This window comes from Pezoporus flaviventris, unplaced genomic scaffold, assembly GCF_033815535.1.
Source record: "Pezoporus flaviventris isolate CSIRO_AGI_PZ_B2104156 unplaced genomic scaffold, CSIRO_AGI_Pfla_v1 ptg000093l, whole genome shotgun sequence".
Lineage (NCBI taxonomy): Eukaryota > Metazoa > Chordata > Aves > Psittaciformes > Psittacidae > Pezoporus > Pezoporus flaviventris.
In genome coordinates, this window is record NW_026892641.1 from 462,946 (window position 1) to 487,406 (window position 24,461).

Here is a 24,461-nt window from a genome sequence, read left to right on the forward strand (position 1 = left end):
CAGATTCCTTTGTAATATTGGTGCGGATAACCCTGCCCTCCTCCTTTCAGGGCTGAGATTTGGGCAGTCACATTGTTCTGGTCTTGGGTATGTGTAGGGGAAACCAATGAATTAGATCCCAGCTGAAAACTGGCTGCACTAATACCTGGGAAGCCATAATTTGTGCCCAAAGTCAGTGGGAAGTAGCTGCAACATGGCAGAGAAGAGGTATAATGCCAAAAAGGATGTGTACAGGTGAGAAGGGAGACTTGCCACAGATTTTGGGGAGTGAATACTGTACCAGCTTGCCCAGAGAGGTGGTAGATGTACCATCCCTGGAGCCATTCAAGGAGGATTGGACTACATGGTCTCTGAAGGTCCCTTCCAACCCAAACCATTCTGTGGTTCTGTGACCCAGGATGACCTGCACATCCTCATAGAGTCATGTGCAGTGTTCTGCCATTGCATGGAGGTTGCTTTCCCCAAACCTTAATGCTTGTGACCCATCTGTGTCCATCTTAAAGATGAGGAAACTCCTTTCTCTTCCCTCGTGTCCGTTCCCTGCGATGCACATCCCTCCTTGACCCTCCTCTCCCCTCTCCCAGGTGGCCAGGCGATGGGGCAAGAGGAAAAACAAGCCCAAGATGAACTACGAGAAGCTGAGCCGTGGCTTGCGCTACTACTACGACAAGAACATCATCCACAAGACGGCTGGGAAACGCTACGTCTACCGCTTCGTCTGCGACCTGCAGAGCCTGCTGGGCTACACACCCGAGGAGCTCCACGCCATGCTGGACGTCAAGCCAGATGCCGATGAGTGAAGGTGGCCGGCCGGGGTGGAGGGTCACCCCGTGTCATTTTGAAGAGTCGATGGGACTTTTTCTGTTGGTTCTTTTTCTTATTTTTGCTGTTCTTTTGGTCATTTGTTAATTTGTTTTTGTTGTTTTTAAAGAGCGACTCAGATTTGATGCTTTGAGGATGTTGGGAGAGAGGGAGGCGGAAGAGGCAAACTGTGTTTAGTTGGTAGAAGGATGAGCTTTTTCCTTCCCCTGAAAGCTCCAAGAAAGGCTTTTTTTGGGGGGGAAATTCTGAGTTTTAAGAAAGCCAGAAAAATGTAGCTCACTTAAAAAACCCCAACAAACCCCTCCTCATCCCTTGCTGTTTAGGAAAAACATTATCAAATGGATCCCTTTGGATTTTGTGTTATTCGCACGCAGGCAGTTCAGGAAACGATCGTATTCCCAAGGATTTGGATCTCTCTTTGAGGGTGGGGAGGGAAAACCAAAGTGGGTGACTATTCCTGCTTCGGGGAGGGGCAGTATGGGAAAACCCCAAGAACTCTTCGTCGTTCTTGGCCATCACCTTTCTGTCGGTCGTCTGCTTTTCTACAAAGGACAGAATTTTTGCTAGGAGGGATCAAGACTTTTTTTTTTTTTTAAGAAATCTGTTAAAAGTTTTATTTTATTAAATTTTGTGCCAGTATTTTTTTTTCTTTTTTAAATAGTCTTAAGCTCTAAGATGGTCTCAGTATTGCAATATTGTGTGTGTTTGTTTCTGTTATGCCAGCAGAGAGTTTTATCACAGTGAGGAAAAGGTTAAAGATGAAAATAGGAGTTTATGTAGACCCCACTGGAGGAGTGGAGCGCTATGACCCGGCATCTCTGCATCGTATGTGAAGGAAAATGAACTCCAAACTGGCTCCTAGTGATGCATACTGGATGTGCTGCTCTCACCTCCAGCCCCACACGCTTTGCTCTGCCACTTGCTGATAAAGCTGGTTGAAATTCCCACTTTTGGGATTGTTTTTCAAAGAGGCTTTTTTGTATGGCTGCGTTTTGGGCACAAAACCAAGCCAGATCAGCAGGGAAAACGTCTTCTTTGTGTTTTCCAAATCGTTTTTTTTTGTGCTCAAGGAGCACTTTGGTGCTTTCAAAACATTCGATTTGTTCTTTTTTGGAGGGTATAATGGAAAAAAATTCCCTTGTTTTCGATGTTGTAAATGGAAAATTTATCAGTTGATTTGAGGCATAAAAATCAGGAAAAAGTTGGAAAAACAAAGTTTTCCTTCCTGTTTCAACCAGCTTTTATCTTTATTGCTGTATGTGACGCTGACACAGGGTGCCCAGAGAAGCTGTGGCTGCCCCGTCCCTGGCAGTGTTCAAGGCCAGGTTGGACAGGGCTTGGAGCAAGCTGCTCTAGTGGAAATTGTCCCTGCCTGTGGCAGGGGGTTGGAACTAGATGAGCTTTAAGGTTCTTTCCAACCCAAACGAGTCTGGGGTTCTTTGATTCTGTGTCTTAACCAGCCTGGCACATGCAGAAAGGAAATTGTCCGTGCAAATAGGTTCTTTACTGCTCTCTGGAAGCCTGATCCTGCAGCGCCTGGCAGGGTGTGATTAACATGAACCAGTGTCATTGGGGTGAATGATGAGAAGTGCACCAAGCACTTCCTGGGATGATGCTGACCGCTGTCATTAACTCACTAGGTGTGAGTTAGAGGATCAGACAGTGAGCTTTTCCTTATCCAGATACAAACCTGGAGTTGGATCCATGCAGATCTGGCTGCCAAATGGGATCTTTCTCCCTTGAGAGCCACTGGGCATTTTCTTTTGAAAGACAGTATTAAGTGTTTGAACCAAAAGTACCTTCTTTATGTGTTGTCTGTCTGTCTGTGTGTTTTAGGGAGTTGTGTTCATTATGGAGGCACTGTGAGAGGGAAGCTGGGGGCGAGGTGGGGAAAGGCTTCCCAGAGATGCTCGTTGGGATATGCCTGCCGGATACAGGCTGATGCATCAGCTTGGCAGGAAACGACCCTGCCTGCAAAGAGACAAAATACACAGGCACCTAAACCCTCTGTACAGAGGGGCAGTGTTGGATGAGGAGCTTAATCGCAAGGAGATGCTTAGAGAGGTACCTCTATATCCCCAGTTGGCCATTTGGGGGCAAGTCATCCCCAAAACTGCTGCATGCTTATAAAAAAAGGTGATGGTGGAGGGGAAATGAGTGGGCCACAAAGGAGCTCCAGCCCAAGGAGATGGAAGAAAGTGGTGGTTTAGGTAAGGGAGGCTATTAGTTATGCTGTTAGCTGATGGGACTGTACATTGTCCCACTGAGCATAGGGAAAGAAAAGGGTTGGATAGATGGAAAGGAAGGAAAAGGGGATGAAGGGAAGGTGAAAGAAGCATGCACCAAAGGAGCAAAGAAATGATGCCCACTGGGAAATCAGTCTCTGGAAGGCAGGATGGGGGAAAGCAGCTTGGTCAAGCTGGAGAGGAGGAAGGAAGGAAAATCAGTATCATGGATGAGGCCCTGGGCAGAGCTCTGCTACAGAGCAAACCTGAAAAGGGAGTCAGACAGATGTGGCAGCATGAAAGTGTGGAGGGGAGGAGTAGAGCAAAGGCATCCCAACAGGACACGCTGCATGGATTTTCAGCCATCAGATGGGGGTTTGTAGGTGTCCTGCTGCTGTCCTGCATGCAGCTACACAGTGCCCGTAGCTTACCCTTCCCAGTGCTTTGAAAGAGTCCCCAAGACCCTTAGAAAGAGGCTGTCTCCTGCCCTTGGCACTGTGCTGCATCCCAGGACATGTCTCCTGCCTTGCTTGGCTGCTCTGCTGCAGCTGAAGTGCCTTTTCCAAGCAGAAAACAGGGATAAAACTTCCTTCCAATGGGAATTCGGGGACCAACCCCGTCCTCCTGCCAGGCTAAATCTCTCTTCCAGTCCACTGTGCTTAGATTTTCCAGGTTTCCAAGCTGAACCTGTGTGCTGCCAGTGTTTTGGGGCAGCTGATTTAGAGGTTAGAAAGGGTAAAGTATGGAAAGCAGATCTGTTTTTTTGGGGAGTAGCTCCTGGCTGGCGCTTCTCCCAGCCTTTTGCCATCCCAGCTCACAGGCTGTGTGCAGCAGAAGGGCAGTACAGTCCTAGGGACGTCAGGTTCATCGTTCCCCATTTTCCTTTGCTTTTTATTCCCATTCTAGAGACCATCCCAGAGAGGGCTGTGTGCTGTTTATACACTGGAACTTTGCAGATTTGTTGCTGTTTCTGTTTTTGTTTGTATCTTTCTGCTTTTTGGCTTTTCGCAAGGGGTGTGCTGAACCAGGTGTGCTGGACCCCAAACCTTCTGCCCTCCTGTTCCTCAAGGCCATGAAGAGTTGGTTAATCCACTCACACATGCTGGACCAGATGGGTTTGAGAGGGACGATGGAGAACTGTTGGGGACATGGCTTACTCTTGTGCTGGTTTCTCCGCATGGGGTTAAGTTTCACCCTGAGCAGATACACATGGCTTTTGGAATTGGGTAATTATGTCTTGGTTTGGAATGTCTCAGGTGCTTTTGGTGGGAAAAATGGCCAAACAGGGCAAGAAATAGAAGATACTGTACAATTGAACCTTCTCACATCTTCCCAAACCAACCTCCTCCAAAAGAATGGTCCCAGGAAGCACCGGTATTTGGATGCTGTGGGAAACGTGTCCGTCTTCTTGCGTTTGCTTTTCTGGAGGGGTTTTCTGCAAGGCTTTAGGGCTTTGGTTGCTTCTTCCTTTTTAATGTCGCAATATTGGGATGCCTTGGCGTGCTCTGCTCTCTGGTAGGGTCTATATAACATCCGTGAGCTGTTGTCTACATTCCAAAGAGGTTTAAATAAATGATAAATCTATGTATACATATATGTTGTAATGGAATATCTCCAGGAATTATCTGCCTCAGTAGAAAAAGAGAAAAAAAAAGTGGATGTTCTTTTTTTTTTTTTTTTGGTTTAATTTTGTTTTTACAGGAGATTTTTCTTTTTAAGCTGATAGAAGAAGAAGAAAAAGAAGAGATTGTTATATTGTGCTGTTCAACTATTTTCCAACTTGTATTTTCATATAATTTATATTTTTTAAAAGTGGGAAAAAAAAGTTTAAAAGCCAGATTTAAAAAAAAAAATAGATTAAAAAAAAACAAGGAAAAAGCAGGTGCTTTTTAAACAAACTGAGCTGAGGTAGCTTAGAGATGTAGCGATGTGTGTGTGTGTGTGTGTGTGTGTCCGTGCGTTGTGTTGTGTTCTGTTTCATTTTTTTAAAGGATGCAAAAAGAAGTCCCTCCTCCATTGAACCCTTAAAGAAGGAGGGGATTGGTTTTGTTTTAATTGCTGATGCTGGCACATCATTTTGCTGGAGAGTTTTTTATATACTGTAGCCTTATTTCATATCGTATTTTAAACCATGTGAAATTAAAAAGAAGAATAATTCCTAATCCTCTGTGTCGGTGTGGTGCTTCGTTGCCTTTGCTCTTGGAATTCAGGGAGAAAGGGGGAAAAGCAATGCAAACTCTTGTAAATCCCAGCAAGTTCTGTTTTTTTTTTTTTTTTTTTGCATTATTATTGTGTGGTTATAGGAAATAAGGGTCTGACTGGAGTCATGGCCTCTGGGTGGACATAGAAGATGCTGCATGACACCAGCTCCCTCTCGCTTTGGGTTACCTTTCCAGCTCCTTGAAGACCATCACCAATCCTCGTTGCCATCCCAGGGGCAATTCCAGGGTTTCAGAATGGGCTTTCATCCCAGATCATCACCAGGAACTTGGGCTGTGATTTACCACCCAAAATGACTTCTAGTTGTAATTTCTTCAGCCGGCTGTTGTGAAATAGGCGCAGCCAACTTGCAAAGCCTCCAGCTCACCCTTGCTGTGAAGGTGCTCTTGGGCATCTACTTTTCTGCTCGAGACCTTGGGCTGTGGCCTGTCAAGAGGAGAAATCCACCTCTGGGCTCCCACTAAAGCAAATCAGACCATTGTGCTTCAGATTTTGAAAGATACATTTTTATACATTATGTTTTTTTCCAGTGCTGTTATCCTGGCTCAGGTATCCCTCATCCTCAGCAAACCAGGATTGATTGAGCCTTTTAACATGTAGGTCTGATTAGTGAAGCATCCTGGGAGGTTTATGGTCCAGGAGCCGACGCTTACTCATAGGGCCGGTGAGTTTGTGTGATGGGGAATTCCCAGAGGACAACATCATTGACGCTTGTTTGCTTGAATCAGCACGAAGACAAAGCACTCAAGATTCGTGGAATACCAAGAAGGGACGTCAGGTCATCGACGTGGAGAGGATGCAACGGATGAATCCAGGGTAAGGAATATTTATAATAACTCCATTTATAGTTGCTCAGCTTGCAGCCGTGCAGGAAGCGAGAGGTCTTGGGGAAGGATGAGGGGTGGAGAAGTGTCGTGATGCTTCAGTGTGGGCTTGGGATGCTACTGAGTTTTGAATGCTCAGCATACCCTAAGCTTGATAGCACCAAGGTCTGTCAGAGAGGCAGATGGGACCCCAAAACAGGGAATACCCCAGGGACGCTCTGCTCCGTATGCAGCTCGGAGACAGGGAGCAACACGCAGGAGCGGAGCTGCCTTTGCCTCTGTTGCCAGGACCTTGATCTTGCCGTAGCTCTTTTAATCACAGCTGGAGGCGCTGAGCCAGGCAGAGCCCGGCCACCCTGGGTAAATAAACAGCAAGAGCAGCTCCGTTCCCATCCGCTGCTTTCAAGTCTCTGCGCAGCCCCCAGCAACTGCAGGCGACTGATTTAATGCTGGCACTAAAAATACTGGCTGGGGAAGCCCCGGTGCACCTGCGGTATCCACTGGGGAAATGATGGCCAGCAGCTAACAGCCCCGAGGCAAAGCAGATGCTCCCCCGTGGTCATAGAATGGTTGGGTTCGAAGCGACCTTAAAGCTCATCCAGTTCGAAGCCCCTGCCACAGGCAGGGACACCTTCCACTAGAACAGGTTGCTCTGAGCCCTGTCGGACCTGGCCTTGAGCACTGGCAGGGATGGGGCAGCCACAGCTTCTCTGGGCAATCCATTCCAGTGCCTCACCAACCTTACAGTAAAGAATTTCTTTCTAATACCTGAATCAAGTCTCCCCTCTCAATTTAAAGCCATTCCCCCTTGTCCTGTCATTGTTCAGGCATGGGATTTAAACAAAGCCAGAGCAGCAAGCAGGGTCTTCCAGGCTCTGGCATGTGTGTATTCAGGGATGTGGGCATCCAGCGCACAGTGCCAGGAGGGTGCAGTGAATCCCCAGCACCAGGGCTGGTGCCTGCAGGATGGAGGGGGCTTTGCATGCTTGGAAGTGGCTGCATGTGCTGAGAGCTGCTGCTCTAAATAGAGGCCAGAGAGCAAACGAGTCTTTTTTTAGGTCAGTGTCTTGAAATGAGATGTCTAAACTGGCGCTGGAGGGAAATAGAGATTGAAACAGGAACCGAAATTACTGAAGCCTTAACTAAGGGAGGGCTCTCTAGAAATCTCTGAGATAGAACAAGAGATGTGGAAGGATATGGTGAAAGAGGAGAAATGTGAATATAGAATCATAGAATAGCAGATGGGTTTGGGTTGAAGTATCTTAAAGCTCACCCAGTTCCACCCCCCTGCCATGGGCAGGGACACCTCCCACTAGAGCAGCTTGCTCCAAGCCCTCGGGGCTGCTCCAGCAGCTCCAATTCCCTCTTGTGGTGTTGCCCCAGAGCTGGACGCAGGACTGCAGGGTGGGGGGAATATAGGGAAAGGGAGAATGAGCGGTGTGAGGGGTGCTGCGGCAGCAAGGGGATGAGCTTTGCTCTTGGCCATTTGCAGCACACAGGGATGCGCTCACAGGGATGCACACACGCTGTTCATGCTTGCTGGAGACCTCACCCCAGAATAACTGGAGATTTAGGGCTATTGGAAGGAATTTAGACCCCTGGGCTCTATTTCACCGCCCGTGGCGGTGCCGGGGATGCCAGGGACGCCTTTCACAGTCAGCACTTTCCACCCCGCGCTCTGTTTGCGTTCCGCGGCCGATTCCCTCCCGCTGCGCCGGGGCCTCTGAACGCCATCCAACAGCAACTTCCCGGCTCCTCCAGCGGCCTTTCCCCGCGCCGCCGAGCGCTGCCGTTCCCTGGCCTCGCTTGAAAGCCGGCCCCACAATGAGCTATTGTGCCAGGCTGCACAGCAACAGCCACGGCCAAAAACCAGCTGCCGGGGGGGTCCGTGCGCCTGCCAGCGCCCAGCTGCCTCCTAGAGAGCACAGGGACAGGGATGCTCCCCATTGCTGCATCCCTGGGGTAGGGATGCTCTCTGAGATGTTGCATCCCCCTCCTGCCTGCAGCATCTTTTTGGGGTTTGGGGTGGGAGCAGGACCCTCTCAGCCCTGGTCATGCTGATCTGAGCTTATTTAGACCTTAAGACAGCGCTGTTTTTGCAAGAGGTTAAACTGGGATGTCCTAATTCCCTCCTCCCAGCTTGAATTGCCCTTGATGGTCCTTTCCAACCCTAACTATTCTATGATTCTATGATGCTCCCTTCCGACTCCCCCACTCCTTCTTCTTGAACCCTCCTGGCATCCCAAACCCACTATTTCTTCCTGCCTGGGGTTATCCCTGGCCCACTCCCTCCCTTCCCCTCCTGCTCCAGCCCTGGCACTGTGGAAAAGGCATTATAGCAATGGTGCCATTTATTTCCAGCTTTGAATAATGACATTTACCAGCTGGAAATGACAAGCCAGAGCCATGCAGCATGTTGGCTCGGTGCAGACTGCCAGCGTGCCTTAAGCCCAAATCTGAGCAGTGCTGGGGTTTGCAGGGAGCTGGGAGGGGTGGAGAGGGGAGCAACGTGCTGTTGAGCTCAAACCCTGGCAGAGGAAGAGATTTCTTTTAGAGGGGGGGAAATTAGGTAGGGAGATTTGGCAACAGGAAAGGGGTTTGCTGCTGGCACATCCCTGCTTTGGCTTTTCCCTCCCTGTGAGAACAGCCCCCAGCCTGGCTGGCACAGGGTGATCTCTGTGTTTATTTTTCCCTTTCCCCTTCTTTGGGGTTGTGGTGTTGCTCCTGTGAGGTCCCTGTAGTGGTTTTCATGGCAGATCCAATCCCCACCGACAAAAATAGGAGCTGAGGGCTTTGTGCCAGCAAGGGAAAGAGGAGAAAGAGGGGATAAAATGCAAAATAAGTAAGTAAAGGCAAGTGAGCGGCACTTGCTGGGCTGCATGACTCGTGCATCCAAGGATCCACATGATAATACCCACATAATGGGTATTAATAAAGGGGAGGGTCTCAAATGGCACGACTTTACCACCATCCTTGGGCGATGCAGGCAGTGCAATGCAATGGATGCCCACTGATTATGCCCTTACTTGTCAATCTATGTCAATCTAAATCCTAGAGCCCATTTCCCAGTCGAATTTGGGTATCTCTGTCACTGTATACCTATTTAAAGGTAGCACCGAGCTCTTGGCTGGGATGTGCCAAAGGGTTTAGATCCCACGGTGTCCAATCTGTTCTGGTGCCAGCAGCTCCTGGGGTGATTTCAGTTGCCCAGCAGCCCCCCTGGGCCTCCCAGCACCCATGGGTGCCTTTGCAAAGGGCATTGATGGGTATTCTGTGCTGGCTGAGTAATTCAGTTCAGCATCTAAGGAAGCACAACCTAGCTGATGATGTTATAGAAATGATGATCTGGGGGAAGATTTTGTTGTTGTATGAGATTTTGCTTGATGCTGCCATGGGGTTTGGTAAGTCCTGTCCTCAATTTTAATGTTCATGCATCCTTGTCCCATAGGGAAATAAGGTTAACAACCAAAAAAGGGGGCTCGGTCTCATGGCACTGCCAGTATGTGAATGTGATTTGGGGGTGAATAAGCAGGGGAATGTGAACTAGGAGCAGCAAGGAGCATCCCCACAGTGTGACAGCTTTTGGGCTCCAGCAGCACCAATATTTACAGCCAGAGTGGGGGAGCTGCAGAATTGGCTGCAATTCAGGGCAGAGCAAGGAAAATGATTGGAATGAGGCTCCGGGAGCTTCACTTCTTTCCCTACGGGTAGGAAAGGGGTTATCCAGCTTGCAGACTCCCTCCCTCCATGGGAAAAGACACTTGGCAGTGGAGGGCTGAGGGATCCAGAGGCAAAATCTGGGCAATGAACACACTGAAAGTGGAAATGAGGAAGCTGTATTTAAGCAGTGAGGTTTGTTAACCACTGGAGGGGCTTGCTCATGGCTGTTGTGGCTTACATGGAACCGGGGGGGCTCTTTTGCTTCTCTTGCCCCCAAATACTTGCTCTAGCTCGAAGAAGTGTGTGCCTTTTAGCAGAGGGCACAGCAGCTCCTTGTGAAGATCCCATCAGCCTGCCAAGGCAGAGATGCTGACAACAAGTCTGGGATTTGCGTGTGAGTTTTGGGAGAGTTTTTGCAACCGTATCTTATTTTGAGCTGGAAACATACCTCAGTGCCGATAGGAAGCATGTTGTGATTCTATGTTTGTAGCAGTAGCAAAATGGGATTTTCCATCTTTTTTTTCCCAACCACCTAGGGCTGCACCAACCCAGCACGAAGCTGATGCCCCTCCCAAAAACCTCACAGCCAGAACCCAAAAGGGTGGGTGCAACCAGACAAGGGCAGGGAAAAACCTAGATCCATGGTCACTGTGAGTCACTGGCAGCCTCAAGACCAGCAAGGCCGTACCAACTGCTTGCTCACCCGCCAGCAAAGAGGGAGAAGCCCAAGAACTCAACAAAAAGCCATTGGCAAGTCTTCTCAGGAAGAGCCACCTTGGTGCACACACAACAAACCGGCAGGCAAACATGGTGCAGTTTCCATAGGAGCATTCCTGATGGCAGCGTGGGGATCTATCTGTGCAATCCTCCCCTGTTAAAATTAGTGATGAGGAATGCGCAATTCCTACAGGGATGCCTTATGGAAATGATAAACAGAAACTGAACAAATGAAGTTTTATGTGTGGATTTGGAACTCGCGGCAGCTGCAGCGTTCGATTCCCCCATTGTGAGCACCGGGGCTCATAGGACTGGGGGAAACAAAGCAGAGCCAAGCTGTTTCCAGAAGTTGCACATTTCAGCTAAATTCGTTTAATAAACAATATGGTTTGTGATTCAAACTTGCTTAACCACACAAACAACACTGATACAGATCAGTCGTGGGCTGGTATGCACTCACTGCCTGGTGTGCATGAATCTGCAAGTGGTCCTCGCTCCCCGAGTGGCTGCATGGAGATGACCCGTTGCGGACAAGGGTTGGATTGGTTCAGGAGAGTGAATAGAAGAATGTGAAGAGTGTAGCCCCAGATCTTGCCTTGATTATGACCAGAATGAGGTGGCACAGGAGCACAGAGCACAGGTGGTGGTCCTCTGGCCATGCATTGCGTGCATCCTTTTCTCTTTGCTGAGGACATCCTTTCTGTACCCAGTCGGTCTTTCAGAGTCAACAGTTTTCTCAGACATTCTTTTAAAGCCATGGAGATCTTCATTTTGGGTTGCTGTAACTACAGAAATAAACACAGAAGTTTCTGGTGGTGGATAAAAATGACTTGTGGTTTTTGACAGACCAACTTCTGTGCATTCAGCTTCCAGATGCTTCGAAGAGGATGGCTTCTCAGAGAACACAGATGACGTTGTCTGGGAAAAGCAAGGCTGCTTACAGCCATTCAAAGGAGGGGATGCAACACTTAGGCCGTGGTGTTACGAGTATGGAATGAAGCTATGGAGAGGTGGGTATAAGCTTATCAACACAAGGAACAATGGGAAAACTTGCTGGTGTCTTCCCATGTGTGCTTTTGAATGATGAATGTGATCTGGGCTTCATCTCACCCAATTTTAGCCACCAAAATTGCTGGCAAATCCCTGACTCGTTTTTGAAACCCCAACACAAGGATTTGATGGATGGTAAGAGCAAAGTCTTGAAGGGCTCCAGCCCTGTGTATCCTGATGAGGAGTCTCATGGTGTCTTCTTGTAGGTGAAGTCCTGGGCTCTAGCAGATGTATTTTGGGGAACATCCCTTGGAAAACCAGACAGTGAGGAGGCCAATAGATCTCCTTTAGGAAAACCAAACCCTGTAGCAGGAAAGCTGGTAGCAAAATGAATGAAAGTCCAGCAAAGGGACTGGGAGTTGTGAAGATCTCAGCCTGCTACAGGGCTGCCTAACCTAAACCAGATTTCTGTAGGAAGTAACTGTAGGACATTTCCACCACAAACTATGCTCTGCTGCTGCTTGGATGAGTCCGTACACCGTCATCCCAGTCTATTTTTTTCCCCTCTTCCCTTCCAAGCATTGTTCCAAGCCTGAAGACGCTGCTGCAGCCAGCTGGGTGCCCTGGGAAATAACTTTCCCACCACTTTCTCTCTCCCCATGAAGGACACGGGGGGAAGCAGACAAAAGGTCTTGCCGAAGTCAGCGGGATGCACGCGGCTCTGTGTGTTATTATTTAGGAGCATGGTTTGGAGGAGGCAATGTTGGCTCTTCATCCCCATCACCAGCACAGCAAAGCTGGGCTTGGGTTGGTTGCTCAGGCTGTACGCAGGAGAGCATGGGCTAGGCTGGGAACAAGAAGCCTGGCTTGAAAGTCAGGATGGAGAAGACAATATCCATCTGCTTTCCAGGAATGGAGGATGAGGACAAGGAACCATGACCTCAAGCAGAATTGAATGGGCCAACACAGCCCCAGCTTGCTCTTCTCTTCCGTGCCGGATGCTCTAGGATGTCCTAGGACATGTCTACCCTGCAGGCCCATGGCTCTGCCAGCATTTTGGTCACTTGGATTGCTGAATGAAAGCAAAGCCTGAAAATGGGCATAATTTGCATTCCTGGTAAAGGAAATAATCCCTTGAGACAATTTTCTAGGTGGAAAATGGGATTTCTGATAATGTGGTAGGATTTTTTTTTTTTTTTTTTTGAAGATGTCTGCTTCCCATAGAAATTCTGGGATTGAAGTTACTAAAGAGGGGATGGAATCAACCCAGACCTCCACAGAAACTCTCTCTGTGTGGGAGTAAACTGGGTGAAGTTTGAATTTTAGCTGAAAAATGACAATTTTCTGGGGGTGGAGAGGAACCAAATTAAATCAAAACATGTTTTAGCTGAGAATTTCTGGGGGTGAGGGAGATGCTGGACCTGGAGTTGGCTTTCTGGATGTCCCCAGGACTCAGGCAAGGAGGAGCACTGCTTTGATCCACTTCATTCTGCGGTTGCCATCACAAAACTCTTACCTATTCATCCCTGTATTCTTTCCATGGAAGAAACTACCACCTAAGCATGAAGAAATCCTCCTCAGAGAGCAGCAAAAGCAGGTCTCAGGGTGCCCTGCTCTCACCCTCCTGGGGAGGCAACTTCCAAATGCCTGTGGGTAACATGAACTCAGCTGCCCCACAGGAATGAAGGGTTTTACCATTGCTGGTACCAAAAATTCCCTGAGTCCCTGAGCAGCGTGTAAGCCCTGGGAGTCTGAACATGTTCCCTGGCATTAATCACTGGTAATAGAAACCAGAGCTGGCTCTTGTCCCCGCTGAGTCAATGCAACCCTTGACGACGCGTTGGGAAATACGCACGCAGGCTGAGAACGGGGCATGAAAGAAATTCCAGGCAGGGCTCCTGCTTGGGGTTTGTGTTTTTTTTTTTTTTTATTCAGTGGAATTTTGAAATTGGATAAACATAAAGGGGGTAAAAATAGAAACAACAACGGCAGAAACCTTGGCGATCTGCTGGCCCTCATCCTCCCTCCTCTTCCTCCCTCTTCTACCTCCCTCCCTGAATGTCTCTTTCATTCCCTACACAAAGTTTAGCTGGACTGGGGGGACCTTGGGGCAGCGAAAAGCTTCCTAGGATCCAGTTGGTGAGAGGTTTCATGGCACCCTGGAGCAAAGTGTGTTGAGGTGGCATCAGAGCTGCAACTTCCTATGAGACCTCCATGAGTCCCATCACTTCAGGTGCTTGACTTTGAAGCATCTCATCCCAACCCTTTTGCTGTGAGAAGGAGAGATGCCACTCAGGGGCTGGGTGTAAATCCCTGCTCCCCACCTTTCTCCATCCCTGAGCATCTCACGTTTGGTTCTTTCCCCCTGTCCTTGCTCCCGACCCTTCCCCGTTCCTGGGCATCTCATGTTTGTATCTTTCCCCCTTTATTGGCTGTGTTATAAGGGATGAAGGCAGCAAAAGATCCCCGTGAGACTAATTACAATCGCAAGGACCATACAAGCACTTAGGAGAGATGAGCTCTTAATGAGTCTGCACTGCAATGGCAGCTAAATGATCTCCTCTGCCCAGTATTTAGGAATCGATTGACAGGGGCTCTCGATGGGGAGATAAATCTCTCCACAGTTTTATCAGATGGTGCCCACAAGCAAAAGGATTGTTTTCAAGTTGGTATTCGTAAGCATCTGGAGTCACTGGGGTGTTTTGAAGCATCAGGGCTTGACATCCTTACAAAGAAAATTGCAATCAGGGAGGAAACACCCTCGAAACAGCCGTCCTCCGTCTCGGCAGTTTTCCCACCAGAAGAAAACTTGGATGTTTTATGGAAATGTTAAAAAATGTGATGACAATCCCAGCTTCCTGCTGATCCCTGGGGCGATGCTGAACTCCAAACATCATAACCCCTCTGCCCTGGTGCCTCATCTCGTAGGAGTTACCCCTGTAGAAGAGGTTTTGGTGTGTAGCGGGAGCGTTTTCTCTTTGAATTCCTGCTAGTTTGATGCTGGTCTGATGGAGGGAACATCACTCCTGGGGGTGGCATGTGAACATGTTACTTTAAACATTGATTTGTTGGCAAAGCTCTCCTAGGCATGGAGTTTTAGCAAGCAAAACAGGGAAACTGAGGCACGCAGCCAGGCACAGGAGTTGGCAGCGAGTTCCTTTATCCCCCAGTGATGCTCCTGGGGGAAAAGAAAAGCTGTGATTGCCCCCTCCTTTTCCCCTTCACCATCATCCCTGCTTTCCCCAAAATAGGACATGAAGAAAATGAAAACTAGCTGGTTAATAGGAACTTCTTCCTTAAAGGCCCCATTGAAAGCCCCTTAAGAATAACACCATGGATTTGAGTATCTCAGAGCCTCTCCAAGAGAAGGGGTCATGTTTATCTGTGATCTGTGAGAAAAAAGGGGGCAAAGCCCGATGGCTGCTGCCCACGCGCTGCGGCGTTGAAAGAGATCCTGCATCCCAGATGGATTCAATTAGGGGGACGGCAGCAAGGAAAAATATTACGCAGGTGCTGTGGGATGTTTCTGGAAACTTCAGACACTGTTTTTCCCAGTGCTTCCAATCCCAATCCTATTGACTGAGTTATTGCAACCCAGCCCGGAGGGCTCACGGAACACTTCGATGGTGCTGGAGGATATTTTCCCTTTATTCCTTCTTTTCCTTTTGCTGCTTTTCCTAATTTTGTGCCCAAGCCCATCTGCAGCCCGAAAACGTGCTTCTCATGGGCCTGATGCCCATGTGTGTAGCCAAAGCATTGGCACCGTTGCCGGCACATCCCACTCACCACGCTGGATTCATTTCTCTGGCATCCCTCTCTCATCGTGGCACTTGTGGCGTTGAAATAAGCCCTTTTTGTGCTCCCATTATCCTACCCAGATAAAACCCCCAGGTTCTTCCAAGGCAAGCACCATGGGGAGTCTTCTTGCTGCTGGCCGGTCACTGCTGGCCGTGAGAACCTGGGTTTTTAGGAGGGGTTTTGGTGACTTGGTTTGTTTGACTTATTTACTTTCCCTCCAACAAAGAGAAAGGGGATGCAAACTGATTTGGGCAGCACACGTGTCTAAAGGGAGCCAGGCAGCAGCTTTTGTTTTGGCCAGGATTGCATGAAAGCTTGGATAAAATGACTTATGTCTTCCCCAGGATATGAAGGGTGATATCCATCCCTGCTCAGTGCCTCAGTTTCCCCACCTTAAAAACTATCTCAGAAAGCACTTCTCTGTGGGTTATTTTGGCAGAAGACTTCCCAAAGCTTTGCATTTTAGGTCCAGCGCCAGTGGAAAGTATGGAATGGTGGGAAAAAGACCTCAGACATCTAGGGGAAAGTCCTATCTCCATTGCCATGCAAACCGTGCAGCAAATTCCCAATGGCACCATTTTTGCAGGGCCAGGAGGAGCCAGTTTTTCTGCCTCCTGGTATTTTTAGCTGCTGCTGCCCCTGGGCGGCTCATCCCAATCAGTTAGCTGCCACCTCATGTTAAGAAATGTTGGTGACAATGCATCTTACGTGGGGTCATTTCCTCCAGGGCAGGCTCCTGCTGGCCCCAGCAACACTGTGAGCTTCTGTTTAACATCTGGTCCTACTTCTCCTGTGGCCTTTTGGGTCACTGGCTCTGCCCAGCACATCTCCCCTTTCACCCTGCCCCACTCAGACGGAGCATCGGTCCCTCCCCATCCCCACTGTTGCTGCTTCCAATGCCCTCATGATGAGTTTTGGTGTCTGGATGTGCTCCTCACCCTTGTGCGAGGTCATCTGTGTGGGTCGTATTTGGTGACACTGGCCTTTGACCTGTTGCTCCTGCAGCTTTCCCCATCAAATAACGCTGCATTAGTGGGGCATCACTGCTTTAGCATGCTGCAGTACATCACATCAGTGAGCCTGATGTTCTGTGAGTTTGCTGCCTGCTTGGCACCCACCTTTACACCCAGAACTGAGTCCAGCAACTATAGTTATCGTGAGTGTAGTGGCGCCAGGCTGCAGCACAAGCTCAACCCCTTATTAGACAACAGTGAAACTCCATTGCAGCTTCCATGAGCCTGTTGGAAGCTCTGTGCTTCCTACCTGGTAAAATGAAGGGTTTGGCTCCCTACCAAAAGCAATCAGCTTTCTGCTTCCCAATAAAATGGCTTTGGTAATGGTATGAGGGAATATGGTCCTCAAAGGGGCCATGGAGATGGAGGTTCAGCAGCAAAGTTTATGACCCTGGACTCTTGTTTTCTTACATGAAACTGCCCCAAAATGTCAGTAAACTTTCTTCCCCACTGGTTTTATGGGGCAATGTCTCACCTGGATGAGATGTCACCCTCACCAGTGTATGGGCTTCACCTCCTGACTTATTCAGGTGTCACCAGGTCAAGACAGGCAGGTCCCCATGGCCACATCTGTGCTTGGACAAGAGGACAGGGCATCCCTGGGAAATCAAGCACATGGTTTTAATTTTCCTCTCAGTCCATAGAGAAAAGGCAAGCAAGAAGATTTATGGCCTCCCTTCTCCTCCTCCAGCTTTATAAATAGAGTTTATCAGGTGCTGGGCACATGGTGGCTTTTGGGGGAATGGCAGAGAGGGATCAAAAGCAATTTTGGGTCCCTCCTTTTCTCCCCTTTCAACATGTCTCATCTCTGCTCCCATCTATTAATGGCCACATTAACCTCTCCCATTCAAACTGGAGATTTGCTGGGGGAAACCAGCCCCTGACTTCTGTGCACCAGCCCCAAATCCCTGTAACTTTGATGTTGTTCCTGTCTCCCCGGGAAGTTCAGGTTATCACATTGCTGCAGAAGATCCAGGAGTCCGCATGCGGGGACCCCACTTCTATGGGCACTATGCTCACACCATTAGAAGGACCCTTGGCATGAAGGAAGAGGAAGAGAAAATAACCAACCCCCAAAAATAAAACCAATGAGGATGGTTGCATATTGTCATTGCAGAGAAGTGGGGCGATGAGTGGGCTGCCCATAACTTGGTTTTCTACCATTATTTGTCACTGATGACATGGATTTATGGGAGGTTTTTTTGTGCCATTTTCCTAGAACTGCTTTTTTTGAGACTGAACATTTCTACTTCTCAAAAGAAAGTTAAATTTGAGAATGAAAAGTTGAACCCTGCTCACAAGCAACTGCTCCACGGAAGAGAAGAAACAGAGGAAGGAGGCAGAGGTGGCAGAGAGAAGAAAGGGGGTTTAAAACTGAAAAAGAATCTCTATTTTTTTTATCCTCTTCTGCCTGGATTCCTGCAAGTGTGTCCTTAATGATGGCAGCAGCTTCCTTGGGATGCAGGAAGGGTAACGCTTGGCTTCAACAAAGAGCTGTTACTCTGAATTACGGGAAAAGGAAAAGCAGATTTTTGATACCAAGAAGTAAGAGCCTCTTAGGACATTCTTTCATAGAAAGAAAATAACAGATGTAAAAGCTGCAGAGATCAGTTTCTCCATCACCCTTCTAAACAGAGCTCTAGCTTTGAAACACCACCATGTTCCACCCAAAATGCTCAGGGTTACCAGGCCAAACCCAGTGGAGATGCCAGCATTTGCTGAAGCTATCACCACACACCACGCCTCCCTAAAACTGTAACTGCATGATGAGAAGCAACACCCCAAACCCCTCACCAGGAGAAGCCGTGGGCTGCCCCAGGAAGGTGGTGTGTGCTTTGTATTAACCTTTTAATGCTTTTAGGGCAAAGGGAGTTTTTCCCCAGGTGGCACCAGCACAGGGCAGGAGCTGTACAAGCGATGGCACAGAAACCAGGAGCGTTTATCTTTCCCTGCTCCGAGGCAATTATCACACGAACAGTATCTCCCACCATTAAAAGGACTTTATGGTACAAACACAGCACAGGGGCTAATCCTCAGCCTTCCCTGTAGCACCGTGGGACACTCCAATGCAACCAAAGATAATGGACCCAACCAAAGACAAAGTTTTCCGGTGGGGATACAGCTTCCAGAAGGGCTGATGGTAAAGTTGTGCCAGGATTGACCTTTCAGACCCTTCCTGGAGTCTGGAAAGTGGTTGGTTGTTCTTTCTCTTTTCCTTTGGAGATCTCAGGCCCGGTAACAAATAGAGAGAAGTTCTCCAGCACGCGATGATTCAAATCTCCTTCCCCTTCCACTCACGAAGGCTTTCTATTTCTCTCTGCAGATGGCTTTGCTGATTTCAGTGTAGCCGTGCATCAGAGGAGCTGTAAATGGAGGATTAAAACTCCTCAGTAAACAATGCTGCTCAGCACACATTTGGAGCACATTTCCAGGTGATATAACTCCACCAACGTCAGCAGGGATGGACGTGAGGTTGGAAAATCATTGTCAACAGGGTTGCAAAACGACCAGCTGCTGGCTTAAAGTTGCTCTTTTAAAGCAAAATGATGAAACAACAGCTTTTTTAACTGATTACTGTGCGGTAAAGATGTGCTTTAAAATGCTGCTTTGCCCAAGTGCTGGAGTCCTCGTGTCTGACCCATCTTGGCAGCCCTCCCTTGTGTGCCCCAAGTTCCTGGCTGACAGGTCGTGTTGATTTTGATGGATATGGGGCATCTTCTGGGCTCCCAAATAAGTGAACCAGAGACTTTACACTTCTTCTCTGTGCCCAGGGGAAACAGGCTTTGTACACGCACTGAGAATGGGATTTTCCAGCTCCTCTCAGAGGTGACCTCTGGCCGGCTGGATTTAAGGGATTTGAGCCCTTTTGCATGGCTCTCCCCAAGTCCCATGGCCTTTGCATCTGCTGTTTTGCACAGTGTCTTCTGTATTTAGTTTAGACGATTTCCAGACTGACATTATCTCCTGGGGCTGGCCATTCCCACCATTACGGGTGCCCCCATCCAACCAGGGCAGCTCTGTGCTCCTGCAGTAGCTGAACCCTGCTACCAAAACCATCCATCCAGAGCACAAGCAAGGCTCTTGGCCATGTGTTTGACATCACCTCAGTGGTCGACATGAGCCAGCAAATGCCAAATAAAAGCTGCAGTTTCAGTCCTGTCCATTCCGTCCAAGAGGCTCAAGGCATCCTCGCCAAGAGCTTTGGGCTGTGCAATCTCAGGCCATCGCCCCAAACATGCTCCTTTGAACTTCAACCCGTTGGGCCATGAGTGAGCATTGTTTGAACATGGTTTTAATCTGGTTGGATATATTTAATGCACCAACATGTCTTAAACTGGAGGAGATCTAAGCCCTGCCTGGCAGGTGTGATGGAAAGCAGATGCCGTCTTCATTGGCTCTCTGGCTTTGGAGGTCCTGGTGGGAAAAGCATGATCAGAAGCACTCGCCCGGATGTTTTGCACTGTGTGAGCATCCATGAAAGCTGGGTGAGGGGAGAGGGAAAGGTGAAAATCCACAGAAAACAGAAAGGAGGTGAATGGGAAAAGGAAGGTAAAAAGAAAAGGGCACAAAGAGAAGATGGTGTTCAAGCACCAGCAGAAGGCACGTCAACAAATGATGAGGGCAGTTGGACTGGCATCTTCCTGCTGACTTCTTTGTTGAGAGAAAACATTTGCTAAAGAAATTAGTATTTTTTTGTTCTTTCCAGCAAAACCTAAAGCCAAACTTTCTTTGCATGGAGTGTGTGTCGTAAACTGATTTTTAGGATAATTGTTACTTTACCAGAGCATCCTCTTTTTCCTCTAAGTCAAGAAGTAATCTTATAAATGGAAAACACCATGGCAAGAGCATAGTTTGCTATGTTGCCAGTTTTGGTGGCTTTCTAAGTCAGACTATGGAGCGGGGGAGCCACTGCTCATTTCTACCTCTTTGCTTTCTCCAGCCTGAGTGAATTAGCACTGATTTATCCCGGCAGGAGACCTGGATTGTGGCCTGGAAATGGAAGAAGGAGCAGCTCTGGCCCTTAGAAGGTGAGCAAGGAAAATCACAGCTCCTTTTTCCGGCACTCCCACAGCTGCAGTTGTCTCTGCACAAAGTCTGTGTGATCTATTAAACATCTCAAATAAGGATTTAATTTAGTTTTAATAAGACAGTTTGGGAGATGTTAATTAAATTGAGTTATTAAAAACACATGGGCTGGACTTGGCTAATACATTTCCTTTTTTTATTAAGTCCATTAAAAAATAAAAGAAGATTGAAGCAGGGAGGAAGCTGTCTGTAGATGCAGAAACTCAGTCGAAAGGCTTTTTATCCTTTGCTGAATTAAACATGTCTCAAGCAAACTGGGAGATGAACAAATACCAGGTGAACTTAAATCCTTCAAGGCTCAGCAAGATTTGGATTAAGGATGAAGCCAAAACGATGAATCCCCTCGAATCTAAGAGCCCAACAAGTCTCTGCATGCTCAAGAACGGAATTTCCTCGTGCCTCCATCACTGCCACTGGATTGCCAATGGGAGTGATGCAGCCATGCAGCACTTCCATCCACCACATTATGCTCCAGCCAGGAAAACTACAGGAATGCAACTTTTTATCATCTCACCTAATCAGATTTTTCTTACCTCGGGCAAAAACGCTGCTGGGAATCTCTTTAGTTGAAGGAATGTATCATTGTGACTTGGTTAAGCTGAAGAAAAACTCCCCCATGCTTTGAAAATGACAAATACTTTATTAGCTGGAAGTGTAACCAGCCACAATTAGCTTAGCAGTCCTGAGTTAATAGATTTATAAGCTTTAGAGGATCCAATGAACTGACCTGTGTAGGAAACTTATCCTTGTAGCTCCCAAATTAACTTATTCTTTATGTCTGGGCTATGCATACACAACTGCCAGAGTGACCCGTGGTCCTGCCCCAGGGGCTGCAGAGGACAGGGAACCCACCAGGGCTTTATACCAGCTCTTTCCAACATGCAAGGTAATTCAGGGCATTGCATTATCCTGTTTTTCTCCTTGATTTCTTGGAATTTCTTCTTTTTTCCAGAGCACCTTTTGCTGTTATTAATGATGTATCAGTATTGGCAGGTCACATCTCCCAGCTGCAGATGACACTTGGCAGACACATGGCCCTTCTGCACCCCCAGCATGTGGATGGAAGGGGATTAACACCACCAGGGACCAGATGAAATCCACCAAAGCTTTGAAGTGCACTGAAAAACAAAAGCAAACACTGGAAAACCAAACAAGACAACGTTCCCCCACCAAGAGCTTCCTAATGGTTTTCTAATGGCTTGTGGTGCAGAGACCCCGTCTTTTGGCTCCGTTGTTATGAAGATGTTAAACGACAGAAGGGGCATTAAAAAAGCGTATTTGTCATGTGAATCCCTTGTGCCACACTGGCATTCACTGAGCAGGGGTGGAAAAGATCATTAATCCTAACTGAGTTGATGGGGAAACTGAGGCAGGAATCAGACAAGTTCTCTGTCGGGTGCTTGTCTATGTCTGGTGGCATTGCAGTGATGCTGGCATGAAGACATCAATGAGTAATTTTGCATGCGTCCTCAAGAAAGGTGGATTTAAACTAACCGTCTCCAGAGCCAGGTTTTGGAGCAGTTATTGGATTTCCATGGTCTTAAGCTTAAGCCACCCATGGTCCAATGCCAATCTCTTTCCCAGGGAAGAAATCCCACCTATACAAGTGCTACAGCAGTGTCCTCAACATCTTATTGTTATATTAAAAACAAATACGTGACCTCCTGTAGCAGAAATTGCAAGGCCAAGCCCAGGGGCAGGTGGGGATGGGTAGATGTGCCTTGCAAAGCCTTTGCTCTCTGCTTCTGCTGTGGTGAGACCACAGAGCCAGCAGCCTCTCAGCAGCAGAATGAGAGCACAGTGTGGTTAGGCCTGAGTCAAATTGCCTTGAATTTGCCTATGTGCAGAAATAAAAGCCCCATCCATCCTGTCTCTGGTGAGAGCCGCTAGCCTGGACCACATACACAGAATGAAGGTGGTTTTCTAAATCAATTTGGAAGATTAGGCAGGGTTTTTAGGCCAGAGTCTCAGTATTTCCCTTGAAAACTCCTTGCCTCAGTTTCCCCATCTGTAAAATCATTGAATCAGACTGGTTTGGATTGGAAGGGACCATAAAACTCATTCAGTTCCAAACCCTGCCACAGGCAAGGACACCTTCCACTAGAGAGGTTTGCTCCAAGCCCCGTCCAACCTGGCCTTGATGGGATGCCAGGGATGGGATCCTCATCTCCAGGCAACCCTTTCCAGTGTCTCACCACCCTCCCAGTGAGGAATCTTTTCCTACAAAGTTTCCTATAAAGTTTCTAACTCAAAGACCAGAGAGAACTTGCTAAGCATCGTGTCATGACGCTGGCTGAGCTTAAACAGGAGGTACCTGAATGGTAAAATGGGTGAGTTTACATGAGCGCTGCATGACCTCCATCAATCCAGCTGTGGCTTGGGTGCATCTTGTAGGTCTGATGCCACCTTCATCCTTCCAGCCTGCCTGCACGACAAAGCAGCTTGTGTCCTCTCCCCCACACCCCGTGCTGGGGCCAGGGCTCAGATAAAAGCTGCTGAGTTTACAAACAGGGAGGCTCTGGTTTCCTGAGTCACAGCAGCAAGGCGAGGGCAGCGTGTGGGAGGCTGCGACGTGGCTCTGTGCAGCCAGATGGACCTGGGACACACTCCGAGGGCTTCCCATGATCCCAGAGGGGTTGAACCCCATGGGTGTTATGGCCCCAGAGATGGGATTTATTTCTTCTCCATCACGGGAAAGGCTGGGTAGGGGGGAATGAAACCTGCAGCAGTTTTCTCCCCAGGCAGCCCAAACCCTGCTTGCTCAGTGTGATAAGGACATGGCAGGTGGGACCACCTCCATTCAAAGCACTTTGAAACTACTCCAGTAGCTCAGGGTGCTGGCTTTGGAGCTGTGTGCCCATGGGATCCGGGGCATTCACCCTGAAGAGATGTCTCAATGTAAAGGGACCTGTAGCAAGCAAGTTGGATCCCTCCCTTAGCAAACAAGCACAACTAAGCACCTCACGGAGCACTTTCATCTAGATGACCACAAGATAAAGAAATCAACAACCTTTGAGTGTTTCTTTCTAATGACCTGGATATAAATAAAGGGTAATTCCACTTCCTTTAGCTACCACTAACCTGTCAGTAAAAGAGCTTTTCCTTTCCACCCGCTTTATCTCAGGTCCATTGTGAACCCAGCTGGGCTTGATGTCCCATGGTGCATGAAGGCTTTGGAAGTCTCCTCTGGACATGGAGGAACTCGGCTTTTTCAATTACACCATCCTTTTGTCCAGAAAAAATACACATCCCTGCCTGAAACTTCCATATCATGCAATCCTCAGGTATTCCTTTCAATAGAAGTGCCACCCTGCTTGCAAGAAATCCCTTCCCCAGGTGCTGCCTGTTTGCAGGAGGAGTTTCAGGAGTACAAAGGTGATGGGATTTACACCAGCAAGTGGATGTGCAGTGCTAAGGCAAAGCTCATTTTGTACTGGCTGAAGCAGGTCTAACAGGTGAGTAAATAAATAGTCACACAATCAAAATCCTATTGGGAGCTGCTTCGGTCCCTTCCCTCCCAGCCTTCAGCTGGGTTTCCATTGTGTTACCATCCTCCACAAAGGAAATTTGGTTTCCTTGCAAAAGCCATCTCTGATGAATGCTGTTGTGATGTGGTGACATTTCTACTGACTCCCTCATGGGACATTATTCCTATTAGCCATCCCTTCCCCTGCCCAAACCCCACAAATAATGCTATCAATGACCTGATAAATAAGAAAGCACATGGGATTTTCTCTTTATATTTAAACACTGATTAATAGGAGCTGTGTTTGCAGGCTGCTGCTCCCTCCCACAGATGAGCCCATTGCCAGCTTGGCTGAGCAGACATTCCAGCACTGAAAACTCAAAAACCTTGGGCTGTGCTCTGGGGTAGGAAACATCTGGAAACATATTTGCCTCGCCTGTCATAGCCAGATAAAGGATAAACGTTAAGTGACAGCCGTGGGCTCTGCATGTTTGACAGCACAGCCAGAGCTCCAGGTGAGATTTGGGGGGGAATTCTCCATTGATGGGTCAGGACGGGGAACAAACCCACGGATATTGGAGCTTCATGAGGCTCCTGACGTAAGGCTATTGTTCACACATCGCTGTTTGCATGTCGGAGG

The 24,461-nt window shown here is 48.2% G+C and overlaps 1 protein-coding gene and 1 long non-coding RNA gene across 5 annotated transcripts in view; both read left to right on the plus strand.

Moving 5' to 3' along the window:
- LOC133281026 (uncharacterized) overlaps positions 1–5,209 on the plus strand; it is a 75,075-nt gene extending 69,866 nt beyond the window's left edge. Inside the window, exon 2 of the long non-coding RNA XR_009747344.1 lies at positions 2,230–5,209. This is a non-coding gene — a long non-coding RNA (uncharacterized LOC133281026). The remainder of the gene's footprint in view (positions 1–2,229) is intronic.
- Positions 1–24,461, plus strand: part of ETS1 (ETS proto-oncogene 1, transcription factor) — a 514,297-nt gene that overhangs the window by 66,258 nt on the left and 423,578 nt on the right. For all 4 annotated transcript variants that reach the window (XM_061476135.1, XM_061476137.1, XM_061476136.1 and 1 more), the window contains one exon: positions 585–2,112. In XM_061476135.1, coding sequence (XP_061332119.1) covers positions 585–800 — 216 coding nt within the window. In that variant the 3' untranslated portion in view covers positions 801–2,112. The remainder of the gene's footprint in view (positions 1–584; positions 2,113–24,461) is intronic.